The sequence below is a fragment of the Camellia sinensis genome, unplaced genomic scaffold, assembly GCF_055761805.1.
Source record: "Camellia sinensis isolate YWXY unplaced genomic scaffold, ASM5576180v1 Unanchor1, whole genome shotgun sequence".
NCBI lineage: Eukaryota > Viridiplantae > Streptophyta > Magnoliopsida > Ericales > Theaceae > Camellia > Camellia sinensis.
The window spans coordinates 23,753,307-23,769,664 of record NW_028128987.1 but is presented as its reverse complement, the minus strand read 5'-3'; the positions used below and the strand labels follow the sequence as shown (position 1 = coordinate 23,769,664).

At 35.6% G+C, this 16,358-nt stretch overlaps 1 protein-coding gene across 3 annotated transcripts in view; it reads right to left on the bottom strand.

Moving 5' to 3' along the window:
• The window catches only part of LOC114258843 (serine/threonine-protein phosphatase PP2A catalytic subunit), a 53,732-nt gene that overhangs the window by 14,279 nt on the left and 23,095 nt on the right, over nucleotides 1-16,358 (bottom strand). For all 3 annotated transcript variants that reach the window (XM_082910869.1, XM_082910871.1, XM_082910870.1), the window contains one exon: nucleotides 3,415-3,481. In XM_082910869.1, coding sequence (XP_082766995.1) covers nucleotides 3,415-3,481 — 67 coding nt within the window. The remainder of the gene's footprint in view (nucleotides 1-3,414; nucleotides 3,482-16,358) is intronic.

Below are 16,358 nucleotides of genomic sequence, written 5' to 3'. Positions count from 1 at the left end.
GATGCTCGACTTCAGGTTTATGTACTTTCTACGATAACCATTTGTTATAGTGGAAGAGTAAGAAACAGGTTATGGTCTCACACTCTTCAGGTGAGGCTGGAGGCTGAGTATCAAGCTATGGCTCAGCGTAAATGTGAACTTCTATGGTTGTGGTCAATTCTTTCTGAATTAGGATTTGTGGAAACCATTTCTTCTCAGTTATATTGTGACAAGAAGTCTGGTATCATGCTTTCTTTGGATCTAGTTCTTCATGAGTGGACCAAACATATTGAGGTTGTTCATTTCATTCGAGGAAAAGTTCGAGTAGGTCATGTTACTCCATTTATTTCTTCCTTTGAACAGACTGCATACATGTTTACTAAATCAATGGGACCCTCTTTGCTTCAATCATTTATTGTCAAGCTGGGTTTGGTTGATATCTTTGAATCAGCTTGAGGGAGAGTATTGAAATATTTTATTTATAGTGTAGGTTGGAATAGAATCCGTGATTTCATAGTCACAGATTTCTTGCCTCTTACTTTGTGATTGATTGATTCTATTCCCTATTCTGTAAACACTGTTTTAGTATATATACACATGGTCTGGTCTCACCTCATTATAGGCAAGCCATTTTACACAATTCTTCTCATTTTACCTCTAAAAATATTAATTAGACCCCTGAATATATAAAAATATTAAATTTAAATATCTAATAATATTTTTCATTGTTCAATAGTGTTTCCTACATCTCACAAGACAATTTTCTCAAAACACGTGGTCTACTATATTTTTACCCACACGGTTTTCAACCTACTACTAGCTGATGAATCTTATTGAAATTAGTTTGGGAGGTAAGCTAGCTACAATTGGAGAGAGAGAGAGAGAGTAGCTTAGAATTTTAGGCTTCATTAATTTTCCTAGGGCCTACTCAAGGTATTTGAGACCTTAAGCAACAATTTTAAATGAGATATATTTTTTAAATAATTTTATTTTTGTAGAGTTTATTGTTTAAATTTTATTTTTGCCGCTTTTTAAAATGAAAATTATTATGAAATATTTTTAAAAAAATTATACAATTGTCAAATCGAGATTCAAATTGTGAATCGAAATGACCTCGTACTGAATCGTGAATCGTAAAGATTTGGTCACTTTTTCTAAATTACTTAGAAAAAATATATTTACACACTTGGATGTTAAATATATTTTATGAATATAAAATATTTAGACTTAAATCGATGAAAATGTTGTTTTGAATGATGATCACATAGTTTAATAGGTAACAAGTTGACAAATGTTCCTATGTGACGTCACAATCTTACCTTTTCCCTTTTTAGATATTTCTTATCAGCCATTCTTAATAAAAGACAGTAACTAAAGACAAACTTTAAATTTTCAAAATAACAATAATTTGACAACCATATTGATATTTAGACAATAAGCATACATACTTGTCTAAGTAACAATGACCAAAAAATAGGAAAGAATTATTTAGAATCTTTTATTTTAAAGCATAAAGCATATTAAAAGATACAACTGGCCTCACTAAGTAATATTCATCTATATTTAATTTAATAAAATATCAATAAATAATTCATAGTGTAAGTTACTTTAATTTTAAACATCTTTAGAAGATACGACCTTTTTTATTAAAAAAAAAATGAGAAGAAAGGTTAAAAACATGTTGACTCTGATTAAATCTGATAGGATCCTATTAAAAACTCCATGATCACTAAAATAATAATGAATCATATATATATTTTGGTTATTTTGGCATCAACCGATATTAAAAGTTGTATTATGTCATTTTTATTAAAAAGACGGAGAAAAAAAGAGTTGAAAATATATCGGACACGATAGTTTCAAGAATTGCATGAATTGTAAAAAGTGAATCAAATCGTAAATCGATTGTAAATCGTGCGATTCACTAGAGATTCACTTTCAAATAGATTCATCCATAGATTCATATCGATTTTGCAAAAATTGCGAATTGAATCTTGAATTGTAAGATTCTGATAACATTTCAATGGCCTAATTGATATTTTGGGATAGTTTGGGGATAAAATGAAATTTCAAATAAAGTTTCAATGCCAACATCAGCAACTTCCGTTAGATCAAGGATGACACCCTATGAAGCACGGACACGGGACACGGCAATTTTAAAAAAATGGGGATACGGACATGGCGGAGGACACGGCTATTATTATTTTTTTAAATATATGTTACGTATTTGCCATGTAGATTAATTTTATATTACCAAACAATCAAAATTAATAAAAACTAAAACTAATATTAATTTAATGTGTATATAAAGACCATTACATTTAAACATTATAAATATATGTTCTATATATTGTAAACATTATATAAAGAAAAAATTAAATTAAAATATACAATATATATATATATATAAATATCTAATCATAAAATAAATAAAAAATAGAGAAGAATGAGAACAAAGAGAAGAGATATAATATATATATATATATATAAATTAAAATATAATATATATATATAAATTAAAATAAAAATATATGATCAACAGAGGAGAGAGAAATGAGATAGAAGAGAGAAAAGACAGAGAGAAGAGAGAGGCAAGAGGTGAAATGAGAGAAGAGAGCAGAGAGACGAGATAGAGAGAGAGAAAAAGACTGAGAGATAGAGAAACTGAGAGCGGCAAAGACGAAGAAGACGATCGGAGACCAACCACTGACGACCGACGACTCACCAGCGAAGAGCTTCTAGGTATGCCCGACGAGCATCTCTCTCTCTCTCGCTCTCTTCTGTTTTGGGTTCGATTCGTGTCCCGATATGGACACACGTGTCCTGGCCGTGTCCCCACTGTGTCCCCTACAAAAAAATCATTAAATTAAAGGGACACGCCGTACGTGTCCTGGGCATGTTCGCATGTCGAACACCGCCACGGCGTGGATTTTGGAGTGTCCATGCTTCATAGATGACAGCTAATGGCGAGGCAAAATTAATCCAAAACATTTTCCTAAAATATTTTAGACGAAAGTTTCCCCCACTGTAGTTGTCATCTAAATTAATCCAAAACATTTACTACAAACAACTTTTCCACCTTTCCTTAATCTCATAGTCTTTCGATAACACCATCAAATCTTTACTTTTTATACCCTTAACCTAATTTAATGTCTCTTGTTTTCCTTTCTCTTAATTTTTAGCAAGTTTGCTAATATTCCTTTCTCCATCTTTACAATCTAATCTAATTATCCTTTCAACTTCATTATTAGCCAAATTGTATATTTTAAAATTTGTCATTTTTATCCTTTTGCCACTTTTTAAAACATTCTTTTTTTAATTTACTTACTACAGTTTCTAAGTCATTATTCCACCACCAAGTATCTTCAGATATGGAGCATTTAAAACAAAAAAAAAAAACACGAACAATTGATAAATATTAAAAAACATACTGACCAATGCTGTAAGAGGAAAATAGTCGAACAAATCTGTAAAGATCTTCCACACGTTGGCATTACCATATCTGTACGCAAAAGCAAGAAGGGGTTTAACAACACATTTGTATACATAAACCAATCAATAAAGAGGGGGCAAACAAGAAGTTAACAATTAGCAATCCAAGTGTGGCGAGTACCAAAAAGACATGGTAGCATAAACAGCAAACAACAATTTAATGAATTTCATGTAGCTGGTAGTGGTATTAATTGTTTCCAACTAACAAGTCCCAGTTGCTTATCAAAAATAGTAGTAAGCTAATGATAGACAATTAATACCACGTTGAGTTACTTATATACAGTAACTGAAGTAGCATACTGCATAGTTTTCAAATCGAGAATCGTATCATGAATCTAAATTCTACTTTTGAGAATTGTGAATCACATTGAATTGAACCAAGAATCGTAAGATTTGGCACAAACTAAACAAAATGGTGATATGTGAAAATAAATAAATAAATAAAATCATTTTGGCACATATTATACAATAGTTCTTATACAAAGGCATGATTACACAGTCTAATTGGAAAGACATTATTGTCTTTCATAGCAAGAGATGGTAATCCAAATCCCACCAACCACAAATTTATTTATTATTTAAAAAATTCTCTATTGACAATCAAAAAATGCAAAAAAAGATGGACTTAGAAATCCTAGATCAAATATAATAAGAAAAACAGGTGAGAATTATAAATGTTAAAACGTAAAACATTTCAAAAGGTGTGATTATTATTTTTACAAAAATAAATAACTAAAAAAGTAGTGAAATTGACCTAACGTAAGAAACATGCGACACAACATGGACACACTGACATGTCAAAAATACACGACACAAAACATAGGGGACACGAACAAAATATATGATTTTATATACTTATTATACGTCATACATAAGAATATTTCATTCGAAAATAGGATTAATACATTTTCAGTCCTTAGATTTTATATACTCATTATATGTCATATATATGAATATTTCATTCAAAATAGGGTTAATACATTTTCAGTCCTTGAAGTATGAGGTATATCATGTCAATTTGGTCCCCAATGTATAAAGTGTGTCCCCCAACGGATTAATACATTTTCAGTCCTTACATTTTATTTACTTATTATATGCAATATATATGAATATTTCATTCAAAAATAAGTTTTATACATTTTCAGTCCTTGAAGTAGAGGTATATGTCATTTTGGTCCCCAGCGTATAAAGTGTGTCCCCCACCATTTTGTCAATCACCGCCATTAAAGTCAAAGGTAAATGTGTGATTCTATAGATCAAATAACATAGATCATATATTTTAGGGACTAAAAAGTGTAATTTTTAAGTGAGTTTTCACACATATCCCCAACTTCAATGGCGTCTATTGCCAGAATTTCGATGGGAGACAAATTGAAATACTTTTTATACATTGGGGACCAAAATGACACAAATCTTTTACTTTGGGAACCAAAAATGTAATTAACCCTCAAAAATAATTAAACAAACAAACAACATAACACTAATTCAGCGATTAACAGATGGAAATCTATATTGTTTTTCTTTTATCATTGCAACCTCTGAGTTATTTTATTCAAACATTAATGTGTTTTATATGTGCCTAAAACGACAAACACGTGTATCATCTAAGTATCCAAAGCGTGTTTTGGTTCTTTAAAAAATTAAAAAGTAAATGACAAATTTGGACATGTCCAACACATGTCAGGAGGCAATGAGTGTCAATGTCGGACTCATGTTAGATATGGACACACACCTTCATAGAACTGCTTCTCAGACCTGACTCATGTCACATTAAACCATGTTTATTAAACCAAAATAACAACAAATATTTTCTAGATGCAAGTTACTTTAGCCTTGAATATCCATCGAAGATGTATTTTGATATTTTTCTATGGAAAAAAAAAAAGAAAAAAAGGTTAAGAGCATATTCAAAGGCGGAACTAGAAATCATACCCGGGGGGGGGGGGGGGGGGGCAATGTGTTTGTGTTAAAAATAATAATAAAAATAAATAAATAAATAAAAAGTTTGGGTACATTATAAATAGTAATAAAATATAATTTTTTACGTAAGGGTTCCGAAAAAAGTAATTTATGAGGGGAAAAATAAAAAAAATCTAACAAAAAAAATTTAATTATTTTCTAAAGTTCTGAACTACTAATGAAACTATTTTGTTGGTTGACAATATCTAGCAAATAAAGAGTACACATACCTCTCTAATTTAAAATAAAAAATAAAAAACAAAACAAACAAAACAAAACAAAGGGAAGCAGCATGCAAATCTTCTATAAATTAAATGAATTAGATTATATTGATGTTATTAAGTACTATGCGAAGTAATTAGAGATCATCCCATTATACATTGTAAAAAATTAATGAAATAGAGTTGGTAAAAGTGATTTTCAAAAAATTAAGAGGCAATCCTATTACACATTTTACAAATATCATGAAATATAGACGTATTTGATAGAGTCGAGTGTAGAAGAAGTATTCATGTAGCCGACCCCATTTGATGAAACTTAAGACTTGATTTGGTTTGGTTTGGAGTATGAAATATAGACGTATGCATGGCACCCCCCAGTCTCTCAATAGGTCTGCCACTGAGAATATCGTGTCTGACTAGATCACATTGGATCATATTAAACACTTTGATAACCACAATAACAATAAATTATACATAGGTACTGGTTATTTTCGTACTACTCTCTCCTAGAAGTTATATTATTATATTTTTCACTAAAAACAAGGTATAAATGATCGAAATCTGTCAGACCCGATAATTTCACGAATCGCATGAATGGTAAATGAGAATCAGGTCATGAAACATGTGATTCACCATCATCGATTCTATCGCAAAACAGATTTACCAATATATATTCACATCAATCTATGCATGAATCATGAATCCTAAGATACTGATAAAAGAGGCATATTGCATTAGTGAGTACATTCATCCAAGCCACCAAACCTAACATATGTTCACATGACAAGATAACTTTCTACATTATTAAATCATTGTGCTTCTACAAAGAACATGGAAGGGGAGGAAATGGGGTGATACTGTAACAAGGACTGCAAACAAAGACCTTTATAGAAAGGTTCAAGTAGATATGTTTCTGTACCGATTCTCAAGGACTTTTTTCGCCTTATATATGGAAAACGTAAGTATTGGATAGCTTGATATAAAATGTTGGACTCATTTCCTAACAACTTAACCTTTAGGACTAATGGTGATCTAACAAGTAACAAAGAATTTGCAACAAGTTGTACAAAAATTAATTAGCAACTGTTGCACCAAGAATAAGATTATCCAGCAAGAAGAGACCCTTGTAAAACATAAAGCTCAATTATTGTGTATATAAATACCAGTGTTATCAGAGGCGAGCCTAAGTGCTCGCCTAAGCGCTAAGCGAGGCGAGGCTTTAGCGCTTCACGCACACTGAGGCGAGGCAAAATGGTGAGGCGATGGAGAAGCGCCTGAAGCGAGGCTTAAGCGATGAAGCGTGAGGTGAAACGAAGCGACGCTTCACCAGTTTTTTTCCTGATTTCAGTTTGAATCATTTGGGCCCTTCATCGACAAAGTTGATTAGTTTTATAGTTGATTTCTACTAAATAAGAAGTCCAAACCCTAGATCAAAGTCGTTACAGGTGAGTTCACCTCCTGGGTTGACATTGAAAGGCATACCCAAGTCGACTTCACCTCCTGGGTCTTCTTCTTCCTTCTTCGGCCGTCGTTACAGGCGAGTTCCTTCTTCTTCCTTCTTCTTCTTCTTCCCTTCGACTTCACCTGGGTTCACTGTCAGACCCCCCCTTTCTTCCCCCTGTTCTTCCTTTGTTCATTTTTTTCTTCTTCCCTTCGACTTCACCTGGGTTCACTGTCGAACCCTGTGTTAAAATTAATTCAATTATTTTTTAAAATTAATTCAATTATTTTTTTAAATTAATTCAATTATTTTTTAAAATTAATTCAATTATTTTTTTAAATTAATTCAATTATTTTTTTAAATTAATTTTTAATTCACAAAAATTAATTTTTACAATTAATTCAATTTTTTTTAAATTAATTTTTTTCTATTAATTCAATTATTTTTTTTCTGTGTTAAAATTTCAATTAATTCAATTAATTTCCTAGTTATTTTAATTTCCTGGTTATTCAATTAATTATTTTAATTCAATTAATTTGTTTAATACAATTAATTTGTTTATTTTAATTCAATTAATTTCCTAATTATTCAATTAATTATTTTAATTCAATTAATTTCAACTATTTTAATTTCTTTATGTTCTTTAATGTTGTTAAAATATGTTCTTTAATTTCTTTATGCTGAAACATTGAATTGCTTGTTGGATAAAATTAATGTCGAACTCAAGTGAAAGTAAAAAAGATCCGGCATGGCAATATGCACGGATGGTAAATCTCCAAAACCTTTCAAAGTTCATTTGTAACTTTTGCGACAAAGAAATGAATGGCGGTGTTTACCGAGTCAAGCAACATCTTGCTGGTGGTTATAAAAATGTTGTTGTTTGTAAAAAATATCCATCTCATGTCAAAGATGAGATTAAAGACTATATGTCTCAAAAAAGTCAATCAAAGGTGCAATTGAGGATGGTTCCTGATTTTGCTGAGATGGATAATGATGATGATGATGATGAAATTCTTGAGATAAATCAACATGGTAAAAGGCCTGTTTCTACTCAAGGTTCTACCCGTCGAGAACAAGGAAGTAACTCCTCCAAATCTGTTGGTTCCAAACAACCAAAGCAAAAGGGACCCATGGATGTGTACGTCACCCCTGATCCGGAAGTTGCGGTGCAAAATCGTAAAGCCAAGGGAAAGCAAACAAAAATTGATGATAATGATCCTAGCAAGGTGGTGTCGAGAGATCGGGCTCTTGTTTGGTTTTCGAGGTGGATGTATGATACGGGTATACCTTTCAATGTCGTGAACTACAATAGTTTTGGGCCAATGGTTGAAGCTTTTGGGCAATATGGTCCTGGCATGAAACCACCAAGCTACCATGAGGTGCGGGTTCCTTAATTGCAGAAAGAGGTAGACCACACTAATAAGACCATGGAGGATCATAAAAAAGATTGGATAACATATGGATGCTCTTTAATGGCCGATGGGTGGAAGGACAAAAGAAATAGGGCATTAATTAATTTTTTGGTTAATTGCCCAAGAGGATCAATGTTTATTGAATCCGTTGATGCTTCTAGCTTATCCAAGGATGCAAATAAGATGTTTGAATTGCTTGACAACTTTGTGGAACATATTGGTGAAGCCAACGTGGTTCAAGTTGTTACAGATAGTGCCTCAGCAAATATATTGGGCGGTTAGTAACTTAGTAGTATACATTTACTTAGTACTTACTTACAATATGAATATGCAATTCTCATATTATTCTTTTTTATAAAAAAAAAACTTGTAATAGGGAAGTTTTTGGAGGCAAAGCGGCCACATTTGTATTGGACACCATGTGCAGCTCATTGCTTGGACTTGATGTTGGAGGACATTTTCAAAATTCCCAACTTCAACAAGACATTTGAAAAGGCAATTGCGGTGCATGGTTATATTGTGAACCGCTCTGGTTTGTTGAATATGATGAGGCAATTTACCCAGTGCAAGGATTTGATCAAGCCAGCAAAAACTCAATTTGCAACTGCTTTTCTAACTTTATCAAGGATTCATCAACAACAAACCAACTTGAAGAAGATGTTCACTTCAGAGGAATGGACCACAAGCAAATGGGTGAAGGAACCACAAGGTAAAAAGACAGCACAAGTCATATTAATGCCTTACTTTTTGAAACACTGTTCTTTATGCTCTCAAAATATCAAGTCCTCTTGTTCGTGTACTGCGATTGGTTGACGGTGAGAGAAAGCCTCCCATGGGATATATTTATGAGGCAATGGATAGGGCTAAAGAAGCCATTGCAAAATCATTTAATGGAAATGAAGATAAGTACGAGGAGTTTTTTGAAATAATTGACAATAGATGGAATGTTCAATTGCATAGGCCTTTGCATGCAGCTGGGTATTATTTAAACCCAGAGTATTTTTACGCAAATCCGAATATTGAGAAAGATAAGGAAGTCATGTCAGGCCTGTATAAATGCATACAAAGGTTGGTCCCAAGCAATGAGACACAAGATAAAGTTTGCGCAGAGTTGACTACCTATAAGAAAGCCGATGGTCTCTTTGGGATGGCTTTGGCCATTAGACAAAGAACTACACGGGCACCAGGTGATCTATATTTTATACTTAAGTAATTTTAGTTAGTTTTTTATATTTTAAATATTCTTTCTAATTAATTAGTTATAATCAACAGCTGATTGGTGGAGTGCATATGGTTCTGAAACGCCAAATTTGCAAATATTCGCCATCAAAATTCTTAGTCTAACTTGTAGCTCATCTGGATGTGAGCGGAATTGGAGTGTGTTTGAACATGTCAGTACCTATTTTTAACTATAGTGAATATGAATACCTATAAATTTATTAATACCTAGATAAAAATTTGAATATTTTTATTTGGTTTGAATTTTTGCAGATTCAGACCAAAAAGAGAAATAGGTTAGCTCAAAAAGTCTGAATGATTTGGTGTTTGTTAAGCATAATAGAGCATTGAGACATCGATACAATTCCCGTGACACTATTGATCCCATTGCTTTGACGGATATTGATGAAAATAACGAGTGGTTGGTTGGGAGGATGGAGGAGGAACTTGTCTTTGAGGATGATACTTTAACATAGGATGATGTTGCTAGAGCTGCTGGAGTTGAGGAAAGTAGTCAAAGAACTAGATCAACAAGGGCAATAGAAAGGGGTTGTTCAACTTCAAAATCAGCAGCTAGACCTAGATTGCAACTTATTGATGACGAAGAGTCAATTTCAAATGGGGGAGAGGAAGAAGATGCAGAGGGATATGCTGAAGCCAATGATAATGAAGAAGAAGTTCATTTGCTTGATGTTGAAGATGATTTTTAGAACTTTTGGATTGGTGGATTGTATTTGTCTTTGTTGGATATGTTCTTTTGTTTATGGATATTTAGTATTTGGAATGATAACTGCATGATGGTTCTTGAAAATATTTATATTTTTGTCTATACCATTTATTTTCAAAAAATATCATTTTTGGTCGCCTCGATTCGATGAAGCCCTCACCTCGCCTCGCCTCGCCTCGCGCTTAAGCGTTAGGAGACCTTGTCGCCTCGGTTCGCTTTTCGCCTTAAAAAACACTAATAAATACTACGAAAGAAGTTAGCTGGTCACAAGTCCCAACAAGACTTTTTTTGGGCAAAGTCACAACAACACATTAAGCATACAAAACAATACCAACAATATTTCTCCTCAAACCTGATTTTAAAATAAGGGAATGCATTCCTACAACTAAAAAAAATTCACTCTTGCACCAAATCAAAGGATTTCTTTTTCAGATTTCCATTGAATGCAGTCAATTAGTTCATGTCACTTCTAAGTCTCAAATACTTCATTCGTATGAAGCATTTTGCATTTATTTTGTCATTCAAAAAATTGCATTTTATTTTATTTTTTAAATTAATACTTTCTCATTAAGTTTGTCCATTGCAGAGAGCGGTGTACCCATGTATTTGTACCAAAAATGACCCACCAATGGGAAGCAACTGTTAGAATATCTAAGAGAGAGCGAGAGAGAGAATATTATATTATGTGTATATTCAATATTATGTTGAATAATTATGTAACAATGTATACAAGACTCATTTATATAGGAGGAGAGAAACTAAGTATGGTAATCTTAAATATGGTACTGAATATAATATGGTATGTATGATAGACGGAATATATAGTTACTATATTTAACACCCCTCCTCAAACTCAAGTAGCGATGTCAACTTGAGTTTGCAAGAGAGAAACTAAAACATGAAATAAAACTAAAAAAATAAAATAAAAGACAAATAGATTGCAAAGTCCGAACGGGAGCGTAAGGGCGCTTGAAATAGATCAGAGGCTGGAGCTAATGCCGAAATAAAGTTTATGGTCGTGTCAGACCATTGTAAGAACTGACCAAAATCAATGTCGGGACAATTTAAGGAGTCATGCCGGACCGTTGTAGGAAAACTGGATGTTGAACCAACAAGCGTTGAACACACGTAACTGATGACGTGGTGCTAAACGGTGATGGCAACAGATGAAGTTGTGCGCCAAGGGCGACTTATGAGAAAGTGCGCCAAGGGGCGACTTGGGAGGTGGGCAGCTTGGATGGTGCGCCAAGGGGCGGCTTGGATGGTGCACCAAAGAGGCGACTTGGGTTATGTACTAGAAGGGGCAACTTAGATCGTGCGTCCAGGGGGCGACTTGGGTTGTGCGCCAGAGGGGGCGGATCAGGTGGTTTGCATGGTATATAACCATGTTTACCATGATATAGGTATAATACACCTCTCAAACTCAAATAGGTTTAAAAATTGAAACCCATTTGAGGTTGAAACAGGGAGATTGAAAGTGGAGCGGAATGGCTCAACACAGAGTGGAGCAAAATGGCTCAACACAGAGAGAATTAGGTTTGAAAATAAGGTACGATATAAATATGGTGGGACAAAAGTGGGTGGACAATATGTCAAAAAAGAAAATGGTGGGATAAGGTGATTAAGTTATAAAAATAAATTTTTTTTTTTTTTGGAGTGGGAACAAGCCCAGGTTATACAAGACAAAAAATAAAATAAAATAAAAGTAATGTTTGGTTGGATGTCAGAATGGAAAAGTAAGATAAGAAAGGTGATGTGGATGGTGGAAAGAAAAAGGAAATGATGGGTCAAAAGTTGGATTAAAAATATTATATATATATATATATATATGTGGATGATAGGTGTTGCTGGCAGCATAGATGCAAATTGTCATAAAGTGGGTCAAAGACCACATGGTTTTGTTCATGGTTTCTAATTTTGTTCATAATAATAATAATAATAAAACGAATTAGATTTCAAAGAGGAGAGAATGGAGTTTCAGCAGGCATCATGGTGATGAAAAGAGCAACGGTGCTGCGGTTCAGGCAAAGAAGAGAAGTGAAGCCGACGATGGAGCGAAGAGGGCCGACAAGGGAGACGGCGGAGAAGAACCAGAATCGCCGGCGTGATGGCCAGAGTGGCCGAGTAAGCATCGGCAGAGAAGAAGCCGGCAAGAAGGGGGCGAAGGTTGGAAGGAAGCCTTAATGATGACCGGAGCTAAAGCACGTGCTCAACGGTGCTTCAAGCTAAGGTTGTCCAAGAGATGTCAGTGATGGTGGAAGCCAATGGGTTTGTGGGCAATGGTGAAGAACGGCAGATCTAGCTGGCGAGACGAAAAGTGATGGACCGTTAGCGCAGAAGCAAAAGAAAAAAGAGCAATGGTGCTACTGGCTCAGAGTCGTGGAGGCAAAGACGAGGCTGGCTACGATGCGCTGGTCGGTGGTGGAGGTGAGAGAGAGAGAGAAGTCGATGGACATGGTTGGAGCGTGAGTGCTCCTCAACATAGATGCAGAGGGTCGGACAAGGTCACTGGGAAATAGTGTCGAGAAAGAGATGGTCTGGAGAAGTCGTCAGAGTTGGAAGATGCAGCAGAGTGAAAGTATGTGTAAAAAACTCCAGTGGGCAACGTAGGCAAGATTGTCGGCCGATGAGAAAGAAATACAGGCCTAAATCTTATAGGTCTGATACCATGTTACGATATCAAAAAGAGAGAGAGAGAGAGAGAGAGAGAGAGCATTATATTATGTGTATATTCAATATCATGCTGAATAATTATGTAACAATGTATACAAGACTCCTTTATATAGGAGGAGAGAAACCTAAATATGAAAATCCTAAATATGGTAATGAATATAATATGGTATGTATGATAGACGGAATATATAGTTACTATATTTCACAACAACCATGTGGCAGATGGGTGACACAAAGTTGGTGACTTCAGCAAAGTCAAAATCAAGACAAATTTGGAGAATATGGTTGCAATCATGGGGATGATTTGATTTGATTTGATTTGATCAAATCCCTAGATAGCAGGGACACCATCACATGGGGCATCAATGTATATATATTAATTATATATATATTTTTTTTTTTTCTTGAGTTAATTATTTCAGGTGGTGGCCACATGGCATTAATCCAAAGGAGGAAGCAGCCACTACATATTAAATCCAACAGCTAAAATTCAAATGTGCTCAACGGCTCCTACAATAAAGGCACAACTTTGACTAAGGTTGGACACTTGTCACTCATCCAAAAGCCCTACCCACCACCCAACGGCTGAGATTGAAAGGAGGTTATAACAGCCCCTATCCTTGGGGAACAATCCAACAGTTTGCTGAGAAGAAGGAAGCTGGTGGGACACATGGCATAACAAGAGGCACTCTAGCATCCAACTATCTAAAGTAGAGATCATGCAAGAGGAAGTTACTGATTTCCAGGAGGCACGGCGTGATTTTCAGGACTTCTTAGCCTCTATAAATAGCTCATTTGAAGATGGAACAAACCCCACTCAATCAATCAATCAACTCAACATATTACAAAGCACCAGTGCTTTTTAGCCCTAGTTTAGCTTAGATTAGCTCTTGAAAGCAATCTTCGCCATAATTTAGCCCTAGTTTTTGACATCAGTGTTAAGTTAGTGTTTTTTGGCCATCTGTGGCATTGTTTTGAAGCTTAAGTTGTGTTTGCATTCCATTTGTAACTCAATTTTATGTTTTTCAAACTTTTTCTTATACTTTTGTATGTTCCATCCATTTGAATCTATAAAAGTTAGTGTTTTTGTGTTCATTTCCTTCTGCCCATCCTTCTTCCTAATTTTTCAAACTCTTAGTAGATTTTAAGTCCTCTTCATCGAAGCAAAACAAGAACCAAGAGGTGTTTATCCGCTTGGACCTCACACAATCTCCTATTTTAGAAGTCAGATTTTTCCAAAACATTTTCATTCACATAGGCAATACTTAGCCTTGGCACGCCCGCACCTAAATCCGTCTGTGTTTTAGCCAAAAGTATATTTTTGTATTTTTTGTGCAAACACCGTGTCGAACATCTTGCATCACAACAAAACTCCATCAAAGCCTAGCGGATAAGAGAAAAAACTAGACAATTTAGTTTCAGCCATGCACTGGACCAAATTTGGGGGATTAGACAAATTCAGCACCTATATAGAGAAGCATATAAACAGGCACAGCCAAGTAGGGTTGCAAGTTGGCTGTAGGTATGGCAAAATTCCCCGACCCAATTGCATTTGACCCAGCGCAATTCTAAGAGAAAAATGTTTGGGAGAGTATACACATAGGTAGGTCAAAACTATAAAGGTTAGGGTAAAGTATGAAGTTGTATCACTAAACTAGTCGTGTTTTAAATTAAGAAATCACGCACAAAACGTGAAAAAACCCGATCCATTGGCCAAGTTGAACCGAAGTAACCTATCTTTTTCTCAGGCTTGGATAGACTCCTTCAAAACTTCAGCTGGGTTTGGGCTAAAAACAAAAAAGCCCGATTCTTATTTTCAGCCAGGCCTAACTAAAGGCAGTGGCCAAGTGTCACAACTTGACCTTTCAAGTCCAACTCCGTGACATTTTGTAGGTGTGGAAGCCTTTAGAGTGCTCTGTAAAGGCCTTTGGAGTGCTCTGTAAAGGCATTTGGGAGTGCCTATGCGTGCAACATCAAGATCCCAAGTCAATGGGTTGACACCCCAACGTGGCCTGGAGGACGGCCCCAAGTAGTCCAACACGTGCATGTCAAATAGCATGCCCAGTGTTGTGCGCACACACACACCCAAGACTGCACGCAGTGCATGTAAGGAAGCCCAATGTGGCATCCTGACTAAGCTTTTCGCACAAGGATATGAGGGTCAAACAATAGGGTTTTGACATGAAATTTTTACTGGGAACTCATGGAGTTAAGTAGTTTTCCATAATTGAAGATTGGAATTTTTCATGATTTGTGTAATTAATAAAACTTCATTACGACTCCTAAAACATAGTTGATGTTCCTTCCTATCAGTCAACAAAAGGCTAAGAATGGTATTATAAGGGGGTATGGTGTGTGTCAGCCTGTCTCCCAATCCAAGAGTGGACTTCAAATGAGTAACCCTAGGATAACCTAGGGGCGGACCTTCGGCACCTAACGGTGTCACGAGAGGCATGAGTGTCAACACTGCAGGTATGTCCTAGCCCTGAGGTTTGGGACATGCACTCACTACGCAACGCATCCTATCTCATACAGTGTCATCCTAGACCGAATGGGCTATCAAGGTGCCACCAAAGCCTCGTGTGCCTACTCAAGGACATGCATTTGGCTTCTCTCATGCACACAGGGTCTCATGGCCTAAAGTATGCAGTTCGGTGGCAACGCCGCTAATCGTGTGAACATTTGCAATGCATGAAGTTCAACCATCATGCGAGCCACCTTGTGCAAAGCTTGTGGGGAAGGGTAATGCTATAAGTGGGCCACGAACCAATGTTGCCTTACTCGTGTAACACGCAAGTGCAACGCCTTGGGCACACAATGGCCCTTGGTGGACGGTTTAGAATGTTAAAGCGGGCACGAGGAGAAAGTTATGGGCACACAAATGACCCTCAATCATGTGTGGGGGCAAAGGAGAACCACGTGGATATTCGAGATGCGTGCAACAAGAGACCCAATACATGCGTGGAAGCTTGTTAGCTAGATTGGGGGCCTAAGCTAGCATATAGGTGGTCAACCTCATGGTGGCTTAATTGTGGCAACACTTTTTGTTGTTTGCAATCTGTTAGAATTTACCATCACCTACCACCACTACCACCTCACCTACTCCACTAAACCTAACCCACTACACCACTACCACCTCACCTACTCCACTAAACCTAACCCACTAAACCTAACCCACTACACCACTATCACCATCCACTACACACCATCCACTACACCTACATCTATATAAGGAA